The sequence below is a fragment of the Silurus aristotelis genome, assembly GCF_946808225.1.
Source record: "Silurus aristotelis genome assembly, chromosome: 8".
Classification (NCBI taxonomy): domain Eukaryota; kingdom Metazoa; phylum Chordata; class Actinopteri; order Siluriformes; family Siluridae; genus Silurus; species Silurus aristotelis.
The window spans coordinates 30,966,551-30,979,050 of NC_139581.1; the positions used below are offsets into that span (position 1 = coordinate 30,966,551).

The 12,500-nt window shown below is 40.6% G+C and overlaps 1 protein-coding gene across 1 annotated transcript in view; it reads left to right on the top strand.

Annotated features, from left to right (window-relative positions):
* arap1 (ArfGAP with RhoGAP domain, ankyrin repeat and PH domain 1) overlaps positions 1-12,500 on the top strand; it is a gene marked incomplete at its 3' end in the record, with an annotated part of 66,350 nt that overhangs the window by 18,441 nt on the left and 35,409 nt on the right. The window contains exons 3-8 of the mRNA XM_083548772.1: positions 1,047-1,150; positions 1,403-1,592; positions 5,539-5,703; positions 10,805-10,874; positions 11,182-11,302; positions 11,531-11,721. Coding sequence (XP_083404898.1) covers positions 1,047-1,150; positions 1,403-1,592; positions 5,539-5,703; positions 10,805-10,874; positions 11,182-11,302; positions 11,531-11,721 — 841 coding nt within the window. The remainder of the gene's footprint in view (positions 1-1,046; positions 1,151-1,402; positions 1,593-5,538; positions 5,704-10,804; positions 10,875-11,181; positions 11,303-11,530; positions 11,722-12,500) is intronic.

The window sequence follows — 12,500 nt, forward strand, 5'->3', positions numbered from 1 at the left end:
TGGTGCAGATCTGATGGTACAGATGTGGTGTGCAGAGATCAGGTTGCAGATTTGAAAAGGCAGATGTGATGGTGCAGATGTGATGGTGCAGATGTGATGGTGCGGATGTGGTGGCACAGGTATGGTTGTGCAGATGTGAAGGTGCAGATCTCATGGTACAGTTGTGATGGTACGGATGTGATGGTACAGATGTGGTGTACAGATGTGATGGAGCAGATGTGATAGTACAGATGTGGTGTGCACATGTGAAGATACAGATGTGATGTGCAGATATAAAAGCTGTGATAAGCATCACATGAGAGGAACTCTGTGGTCAGCAGTGTAGACACTGAACAGTGTGTGTTCAGAGGAACACTGAAGGTTCAGGTTTAATCTGGAACACATAGAGCTCTCACATTAACCACACAAACCATGTACACACACACACACACACACACACACACACACACAGAGGAGGAGTCAGCCTTCACTGTTAATTCAACGTGTTGTCTTTGTGTTGTCTAGTTTATAATCCTATTATTTAAGATTCAAGTTAAATCTCTCAGTGCGTCCCTCAGAGCAGAACTTCCTGTCAGTCAGAACTTCCTTCCTTTCAGTCAGCTGTGGAGTCAGATTATTCCTCTCCTGTAACACTTGCATGTTCTCAGCTTCCTAAAGTACTGAAAACATCTTAGTACTGATCTACACTCAGGACTTCCTCATTACACTCAGGTCTGTTCCTCTGTGTAATTGTGTTCCTAATCACTCCATCCTGCTCTTTATTCAGCTAACAGGAAGTAGCACACTAATGCTAATGCAGAGGAGCATTCTGGGAAACCTTAACACCCAAGAGTCAGTGAGCAGGAACAGGGTAGCGCATGAGATAGAGGTGGAGCATGAGATAGAGGCGGAGCATGAGATAGCTCTTGAGAAGAGTTGAGGGGCAGAGCTGCAGGAGATCTTTTATAACTGTGGACAAAGTGAGAGTGAGCACCAGTATTTATATCTACAAATACAGACCTCTCTCTCTCTCTCTCTCTCTGTCTCTCTCTCTCTCTCTCCTCCAGCTCGTCTCCTGCAGATGATATCTGTGGTCTAGACGTCACGACCCAAATAAAAACTTCTGTAAAAACCTCTAAGCCACCAGCCGTGTTAGGACCCTGTCAGAGACGTGAGTACCACACACACATATACACACGTATGCACATACTCACACGCAAGCACATACACACGTATGCACACAATCACACAACATACATACACACACATTCTTTTACACACTCACGTGGATTAGCTGCACTGTGACATCACTGTGTCTTGAGACTTTTATTAAGATTTATTCAATTATTATCTCAGAAATGGTGTGTGTGTGCGTGCGTGTGTGTGTGTGTGTGTGTGTGTGTGTGTGTGTGTGTGTGTGCAGGGTTCGATTCTACAGGCAGTTCAGACAGCTATGAGGATCTCAACACAGCGGTGTGTACAGACAGTGATCCTGTAGAAATGGAAGAGAAGAGTGTTTTCTTGCCCCTCCCCCATGTGAGAAAGTCTCGTCACAGCAGTCTGTACAGTGATGATGAGCTCCTGGATGAAGATGACGATTCTGTAACGGAAAAGTGAGTCCAGGTCTGACCTTGATTAGAGCAGGTAACAGGATGTTGGAACTGTAGGAGAATGACAGTGAATTCATTTTGTATTCACCAGTGGAGAGTAAACAAGTAAAAGCAGAGTCAAGAAGTTACACTCCATGTGTACACATCCAAAATATTCACATTCTTTTTATATACAAATTAAATCTTTGTCCACTAGAGGTCAGTTCTGAGCAGGAGGTACAAACCCGATTCCAAAAAAGTTGGGTCACTGTACAAATTGTGAATAAAAAAGGAATGCAATAATTTACAAATCTCAAACTTATATTTTATTCACAATAAAATATAGAAACATATCAAATGTTGAAAGTGAGACATTTTAAATGTCATGCCAAATATTGGCTCATTTTGGATTTCATGAGATCTACACATTCCAAAAAAGTTGGGACAGGCAGCAATAAGAGGCCGGAGAAGTGAAATGTACATATAAGGAACAGCTGGAGGACCAATTTGCAACTTATTAGATCAATTGCCAACATGATTGGGTATAAAAAGAGCCTCTCAGAGTGGCAGTGTCTCTCAGAAATCAAGATGGGCAGAGGATCACCAGTTCCCCCAATGCTGCAGTGAGAAATAGTGGAGCAACATCAGAAAGGAGTTTCTCAGAGAAAACTGCAAAGAGTTTGAAGTTCTCATCATCTACAGTGCATCATATCATCTAAAGATTCAGAGAATCAGGAACAATCTCTGTGCGTAAGGGTCAAGGCCAGAAAACCATACTGGATGCTGTGATCTTCGGGCCCTTAGACGCCACTGCATCACATACAGGAATGCTGCTGTAATGGAAATCACAACATGGGCTCAGGAATACTTCCAGAAAACATTGTCGGTGAACACAATCCACCGTGTCATTCGCCATCGCCGACTAAAACTCTATAGGTCAAAAATCTAAACATGATCTAAACATAGGCCGTATCTAAACATGATCCAGAAGCTCAGGCGATTTCTCAAAACCAAGGCTCATTTAAAATGCACTGTGGAAAATTGGAAAACTGTTCTGTGGTCAGATGAATCAAAATTTGAATTCTTTTTGGAAAACTGGGACGCCATGTCATCCGGACTAAAGAGGACAAGGACAACCCAAGTTGTTCTCAGCGCTCAGTTCAGAAGCCCGCATCTCTGATGGTATGGGGTTGCATGAGTGCGTGTGGCATGGGCAGCTTACACATCTGGAAAGGCATCATCATGAAAGGTATATCCAAGTTCTAGAACAACATATGCTCCCATCCAGACGTCGTCTCTTTTAGGGAAGACCTTGCATTTTCCAGCATGACAATACCAGACCACATACTGCATCAGTTACAACATCATGCTGTGTAGAACAAGAATCCGGGTACTGAAATGTCCAACCTGCAGTCCAGATCTTTCACCCATAGAAAACATTTGGCGCATCATAAAGAGGAAAATGCGACAAAGAAGAGCTGAGACAGTTGAGCAACTAGAAGCCTGTATTAGACAAGAATGGGAGAACATTCCTATTCCTAAACTTGAGCAGCTTGTGTCCTCAGTCCCCAGACGTGTACAGACTGTTATAAAGAGAAGAGAGGACGCCACACAGTGGAGACACGGCCTTGTCCCAACTTTTTTGAGATGTGTTGATTTAATGAAATTTAAAATCAACTTATTTTTCCCTTAAAATTATAAATTTTCTCAGTTTAAACATGTGAGATGTCGTCTATGTTGTATTCTGAATAAAATATTGAAATTTTAAACATCATTCATTCTGTTTTTATTCACAATTTGTACAGTGTCCCAACTTTATTGGAATCGGGTTTGTACATCCCTATCTCTTTTTTCATAGCAACCTGTAAATTGTGGCTGACAGTTGCGCATGTGCACACACACACACACACACACACACACACACACACACACACGGACAGACAGACAGACACACACACACACACACACACACACACAGAAAGACAGACACACACATACACACAGACAAACAGACAGACACACACACACACACACACACTCACAGACAGACACACACACAGAGACACACACACACACACAGAGACACACACACAAAGAGACAGACATATACACAGACAGACAGACACTCACACACACAGACAGACACACACAGGGGCAGACACACACACAGAGACACACACACACACACACACACACACACACACACACACACACACACACAGACAGACACTCTCACAGCGAGACACACAGAGACAGACACACTCACAGAGACAGACACAGAGACAGACACACACAGAGACAGACACACTCACAGAGACAGACACAGAGACAGACACACACAGAGACAGACACACTCACAGAGAGACACACACAGAGACAGACACACACACAGAGACAGACACACTCACAGAGAGACACACAGAGACAGACACACACAGAGACAGACACACTCACAGAGAGACACACAGAGACAGACACACACAGAGACAGACACACTCACAGAGAGACACACAGAGACAGACACACTCACAGAGAGACACACAGAGACAGACACACTCACAGAGAGACACACAGAGACAGACACACACAGAGACAGACACACTCACAGAGAGACACACAGAGACAGACACACACAGAGACAGACACACTCACAGAGAGACACACAGAGACAGACACACACAGAGACAGACACACTCACAGAGAGACACACAGAGACAGACACACTCACAGAGAGACACACAGAGACAGACACACACAGAGACAGACACACTCACAGAGAGACACACAGAGACAGACACACACAGAGACAGACACACTCAGAGAGACACACAGAGACAGACACACTCACAGAGAGACACACAGAGACAGACACACACACAGAGACAGACACACTCACAGAGAGACACACAGAGACAGACACACACAGAGACAGACACACTCACAGAGAGACACACAGAGACAGACACACACAGAGACAGACACACTCACAGAGAGACACACAGAGACAGACACACACAGAGACAGACACACTCACAGAGAGACACACACAGAGACAGACACACACACAGAGACAGACACACTCACAGAGAGACACACAGAGACAGACACACACAGAGACAGACACACTCACAGAGAGACACACAGAGACAGACACACTCAGAGAGACACACAGAGACAGACACTCACAGAGACAGACACACTCACAGAGAGACACACAGAGACAGACACACTCACAGAGAGACACACAGAGACAGACACACTCACAGAGAGAGACACACAGAGACAGACACACATAGAGACAGACACACTCACAGAGAGACACACAGAGACAGACACACACAGAGACAGACACACTCACAGAGAGACACACAGAGACAGACACACTCACAGAGACAGACACACTCAGAGAGACACACAGAGACAGACACACAGAGAGACAGACACACTCACAGAGAGACACACAGAGACAGACACACACAGAGACAGACACACTCACAGAGAGACACACAGAGACAGACACACACAGAGACAGACACACTCACAAAGAGACACACAGAGATAGACACACACAGAGACAGACACACTCACATAGAGACACACAGAGACAGACACACTCACAGAGACAGACACACTCACATAGAGACACAGAGACAGACACACACAGAGACAGACACACACAGAGACAGACACACACAGAGACAGACACACACAGAGACGACACACTTACAGAGAGACACAAAGAGACAGACACACACACAGAGACAGACTTACTCACAGAGAAACACACAGAGACAGACACACAGAGACAGACACACAGAGACAGACACACAAAGAGACACACAGAGACAGACACACACACAGAGAGACACACTGTGTAATTTCTGAGTTAGGGTACAGAACCCTGACACTTCAGTGTGATTTGAGAGGTTCAGGTTTAGTGTTTACTCTCAGGTGTGTAACTCTCTCTTAGACGCCACTCGTGGATCGAGGATTACAGCCGAATCTCCAGCAGCCTGAACAGCATCTACCTGCCCAACACAGGACGAGTGTTAGCTCCGCCCCCAAAATATGACTCCACCCCCCAACTCAGTCCCGTCATCAAGATGGGCTGGCTGGATAAGAACCCTCCACAGGGGTATATACTTTTACAGCTGTTCAGTTGTGTGTGTGTGTGTGTGTGTGTGTGTGTTGAGGGTTTCCTAAATGTAAGTTTAATGCTGGTACAGAGTTTGTTTCACTCTTCAGCTTCCTGTTTAATATAAAGGTTAATATTTTTCAGCTGCAGGTCTGTGAGTGTCCTGTAGGAGGCATCACAGCTTTGGAGTTACAGACAAAAAATTAATTTCACTCTAGTTTATATCAGTGAGATAAAATACTAAAATGGGGGGGGGGTAGGAACTTCGTAGTTCGGACATTAGGCTTTGGATCTAAAAGTCATGAGTTTAAATCCAGCCGCAAGCTGCTATTCCCGGGTCCCTAAATTTACAAGGCCCTTAATTTAATAACTGTTCAGGTGTATTAATGAGATAAATCTATGTAGCTCTGAATAAGGGCTTCTACCAAATACCATAAATAAATAAAAATACTAAATAAAGTCTCATCACATCATGTCTTTCACCTAATTTCTGATACGGGTGGTTATGAAGAGATTAGATCTGATACAGGTGTGGTTATGATGGGATTAGAGCTAAGAGTGTGATTATAATGAGATAAGAGCTGATACAGTGTGATTATGATGGGATTAGAGCTGATACAGTGTGATTATGATGAGATTAGATCTGATACAGTGTGATTATGATGGGATTAGAGCTAAGAGTGTGATTAAAATGAGATTAGAGCTGATACAGTGTGATTATGATGGGATTAGAGCTGATACAGTGTGATTATGATGGATTAGAGCTGATACAGTGTGATTATGATGAGATTAGAGTTGATACAGTATGATTATGATGGATTAGAGCTGATACAGTGTGATTATGATGAGATTAGAGTTGATACAGTGTGATTCTGATAAGATTAGAGCCGATACAGTGTCACTATGATGAGATTAGAGTTGATACAGTGTGATTATGATGAGATTAGAGTTGATAGTGTGATTATGATGGGATAAGAGTTGATACAGTATGATTATGATGAGATTAGAGTTGATACAGTATGATTATGATGAGATTAGAGTTGATAGTGTGATTATGATGAGATTAGAGCTGATACAGTGTGATTATGATGAGATTAGAGTTGATACAGTGTGATTATGATGAGATTAGAGCCGATACAGTGTGATTATGATGAGATTAGAGTTGATAGTGTGATTATGATGAGATTAGAGTTGATACAGTGTGATTATGATGAGATTAGAGTTGATAGTGTGATTATGATGAGATTAGAGTTGATACAGTGTGATTATGATGAGATTATAGCTGATACAGTGTGATTATGATGAGATTAGAGCTGATACAGTGTGATTATGATGAGATAAGAGCTGATACAGTGTGATTATGATGAGATCAGAGCTGATACAGTGTGATTATGATGTGATTAGAGTTGATACAGTATGATTATGATGAGATTAGAGTTGATAGTGTGATTATGATGAGATTAGATCTGATACAGTGTGATTATGATGAGATTAGAGTTGATACAGTGTGATTATGATGAGATTAGAGCCGATACAGTGTGATTATGATGAGATTAGAGTTGATAGTGTGATTATGATGAGATTAGAGTTGATACAGTGTGATTATGATGAGATTAGAGTTGATAGTGTGATTATGATGAGATTAGAGTTGATACAGTGTGATTATGATGAGATTATAGCTGATACAGTGTGATTATGATGAGATTAGAGCTGATACAGTGTGATTATGATGAGATTAGAGCTGATACAGTGTGATTATGATGAGATCAGAGCTGATACAGTGTGATTATGATGTGATTAGAGCTGATACAGTGTGATTATGATGAGATTAGAGCTGATTAGAGCTGATACAGTGTGATTATGATGAGATTAGAGTTGAAACAGTGTGATTATGATGAGATTAGAGCTGATACAGTGTGATTATGATGAGATTAGAGCTGATACAGTGTGATTATGATGAGATTAGAGCTGATACAGTGTGATTATGATGAGATTAGAGTTGATACAGTGTGATTATGATGGGATTAGAGCTGATACAGTGTGATTATGATGAGATTAGAGCTGATAAAGTATGATTATGATGAGATTAGAGCTGATACAGTGTGATTATGATGAGATTAGAGCTGATAGTGTGATTATGATGAGATAAGAGCTGATACAGTGTGATTATGATGAGATTAGAGCCGTTAGTGTGATTATGATGAGATTAGAGTTGATAGTGTGATTATGATGAGATTAGAGTTGATACAGTGTGATTATGATGAGATTAGAGCTGATACAGTGTGATTATGATGAGATTAGAGTTGATACAGTGTGATTATGATGAGATTAGAGCTGATACAGTGTGATTATGATGAGATTAGAGCTGATACAGTGTGATTTTGATGAGATTAGAGTTGATACAGTGTGATTATGATGAGATAAGAGCTGATACAGTGTGATTATGATGAGATTAGAGCCATTACAGTGTGATTATGATGAGATTAGAGTTGATAGTGTGATTATGATGAGATTAGAGCTGATACAGTATGATTATGATGAGATTAGAGCCGTTACAGTGTGATTATGATGAGATTAGAGTTGATAGTGTGATTATGATGAGATTAGAGCTGATACAGTGTGATTATGATGAGATTAGAGCTGATACAGTGTGATTATGATGGATTAGAGCTGATACAGTGTGATTATGATGAGATTAGAGTTGATACAGTATGATTATGATGGATTAGAGCTGATACAGTGTGATTATGATGAGATTAGAGTTGATACAGTGTGATTCTGATAAGATTAGAGCCGATACAGTGTGATTATGATGAGATTAGAGTTGATACAGTGTGATTATGATGAGATTAGAGTTGATAGTGTGATTATGATGAGATAAGAGTTGATACAGTATGATTATGATGAGATTAGAGTTGATACAGTATGATTATGATGAGATTAGAGTTGATAGTGTGATTATGATGAGATTAGAGCTGATACAGTGTGATTATGATGAGATTAGAGTTGATACAGTGTGATTATGATGAGATTAGAGCCGATACAGTGTGATTATGATGAGATTAGAGTTGATAGTGTGATTATGATGAGATTAGAGTTGATACAGTGTGATTATGATGAGATTAGAGTTGATAGTGTGATTATGATGAGATTAGAGTTGATACAGTGTGATTATGATGAGATTATAGCTGATACAGTGTGATTATGATGAGATTAGAGCTGATACAGTGTGATTATGATGAGATTAGAGCTGATACAGTGTGATTATGATGAGATTAGAGTTGATACAGTGTGATTATGATGAGATTAGAGTTGATAGTGTGATTATGATGAGATTAGAGTTGATACAGTGTGATTATGATGAGATTAGAGCTGATACAGTGTGATTATGATGAGATTAGAGCTGATACAGTGTGATTATGATGAGATCAGAGCTGATACAGTGTGATTATGATGTGATTAGAGCTGATACAGTGTGATTATGATGAGATTAGAGCTGATTAGAGCTGATAGTGTGATTATGATGAGATTAGAGCTGATACAGTGTGATTATGATGAGATTAGAGTTGATACAGTGTGATTATGATGAGATTAGAGCTGATACAGTGTGATTATGATGAGATTAGAGTTGATACAGTGTGATTATGATGAGATTAGAGCTGATACAGTGTGATTATGATGAGATTAGAGTTGATAGTGTGATTTTGATGAGATAAGAGCTGATACAGTGTGATTATGATGAGATTAAAACCGATACAGTGTGATTATGATGAGATTAGAGTTGATAGTGTGATTATGATGAGATTAGAGCTGATACAGTGTGATTTTGATGAGATTAGAGCTGATACAGTGTGATTATGATGAGATTAGAGCTGATACAGTGTGATTCTGATGATATTAGAGCTGATTAGAGCTGATACAGTGTGATTATGATGAGATTAGAGCTGATACAGTGTGATTATGATGAGATTAGAGTTGATACAGTGTGATTATGATGAGATTAGATACAGCTGATACAGTGTGATTCTGATGATATTAGAGCTGATTAGAGCTGATACAGTGTGATTATGATGAGATTAGAGTTGATACAGTGTGATTATGACGAGATTAGAGTTGATACAGTGTGATTATGACGAGATTAGAGCTGATACAGTGTGATTATGACGAGATTAGATCTGATACAGTGTGATTATGACGAGATTAGAGTTGATACAGTGTAATTATGACGAGATTAGAGCTGATACAGTGTGATTATGATGAGATTAGAGCTGATACAGTGTGATTATGATGGGATTAGAGCTGATACAGTGTGATTATGATGAGATTAGAGTTGATACAGTATGATTATGATGAGATTAGATCTGATACAGTGTGATTATGATGAGATTAGAGCTGATACAGTGTGATTATGATGAGATTAGAGCTGATACAGTGTGATTATGATGAGATTAGAGCTGATACAGTGTGATTGTGATGAGATTAGAGCCGATACAGTGTGATTATGATGGGATTAGAGCCGATACAGTGTGATTATGATGAGATTAGAGTTGATACAGTGTGATTATGATGAGATTAGAGTTGATACAGTATGATTATGATGAGATTAGAGTTGATACAGTGTGATTATGATGAGATTAGAGTTGATACAGTGTGATTATGATGAGATTAGAGTTGATACAGTGTGATTATGATGAGATTAGAGCCGATACAGTGTGATTATGATGAGATTAGAGTTGATACAGTGTGATTATGATGAGATTAGAGTTGATACAGTGTGATTATGATGAGATTAGAGTTGATACAGTGTGATTATGATGAGATTAGAGTTGATACAGTGTGATTATGATGAGATTAGAGCCGATACAGTGTGATTATGATGAGATTAGAGTTGATACAGTATGATTATGATGAGATTAGAGCTGATACAGTGTGATTATGATGAGATTAGAGTTGATACAGTGTGATTATGATGAGATTAGAGCCGATACAGTGTGATTATGATGAGATTAGAGTTGATACAGTATGATTATGATGAGATTAGAGCTGATACAGTGTGATTATGATGAGATTAGAGCCTAAACAGTGTGATTTGTCTCCTCAGATCTCTGATCTATCAGCGGCGGTGGGTGAAACTGGATGCAGATTATCTGAGATACTTCGACAATGACAAGGTGTGTTTTTTTAGTGTTAGAGAAATGAGATTCCCTGGAGGATTAAATCAAATGTCTTTAATAATAATATCATAATATTAATAAATAAACCGATAAATAAATAAATTCTCACATTTTTTAATTATTATTGTGATAATTTATATTTATATAAAAATGATTTAATAAAATATAACCATTTATGAATTAAATAATAAAGCTGCACTGTGTGCGTGTGTGTGTGTGTGTGTGTGTGTGTGTGTGTGTGTGCTTGTGTGTGCGTGCACGTGTGTGCGTGCATATGTGTGTGTGTGCATGTATGTGTGTGTAGGACGTTTATTCGAAGAGGATCATTCCAACCTCCTCCATCACCACAGTGTCCAGTGTAGGAGATCAGAAGTTTGAGGTGGTCACTCACAATCGCACCTTCCTGTTTCGAGCTGAGAGCGACAGTGAGTACTGTGCATGTGTGTGTGCATTTGTGTGTGTGTGTGTGTGTGCATTTGTGTGTGTGTGTGTGTGTGTGTGTGTGTGTGTGTGTGTGTGTGTGTGTGTGTGGTGTTGCTAGAACCTGTGAAATAAAACCTCCTGCTGTGAGCTGATTTAAAGTTTCTCAGATGGACAATATCTCTGTAAAGAATGTACTTACTTCTCTGTTTGTGTGTGTGTGTGTGTGTCAGTGGAGAGGAATGCCTGGGTGTCAGTGCTGCATGACATCATTGGTTCATCTCGCCTGAAGCCAAGCTCTGAGTTGACCTTTAACCCCTGTGTGAGATCAGAGATGAGAGGTTACCTGGAGCTCCGAGGTCTGCGCTCCAAACTCTACACAGTGGTGTGTGGAGACAAAGTGTTCCTCTACAAGAACGCTGAGGTCAGGAGTCATCGTTGCCACCACCACCACCATCACCATTACTATTATCATCACCACCACCACCATCACCACCACCACCATCATCATTACTACTATCAGCACCACCACCACCATCACCACACCCACCATTAACATTATCATCACCACCGCCATCATCATCACTACTATCATTACCACCACCACCACCACCATCATCATTACTACTATCACCACCATCATCATTACTACTATCACCACCACCACCATCATCATTACCACCATCATCATTACTACTATCACCACCATCATCATTACCACTATCACCACAACCACCATCATCATTACTACTATCACCACCATCACCACACCCACCATCAACATTATCATCACCACCACCACCACCACCACCACCATCACCACCACCACCATCACCATTAACATTATCACCATTAACATTATCACCACCGCATCATCACTACTATCATCACCACCACCACCATCATCATTACTACTATCACCACCACCACCATCACCACTATTATCACCACCACCACACCCACCATCAACATTATCATCACCACCACTATCATCACCACCACCATCACCATTAACATTATCACCACCGCATCATCACCACCACCACCATCATCATTACTACTATCACCACCACCACCATCACCACTATTATCACCACCACCACACCCACCATCAACATTATCATCACCACCACTATCATCACCACCACCATCACCATTAACTTCATCACCATTAACATTATCACCACCGCATCATCACTACTA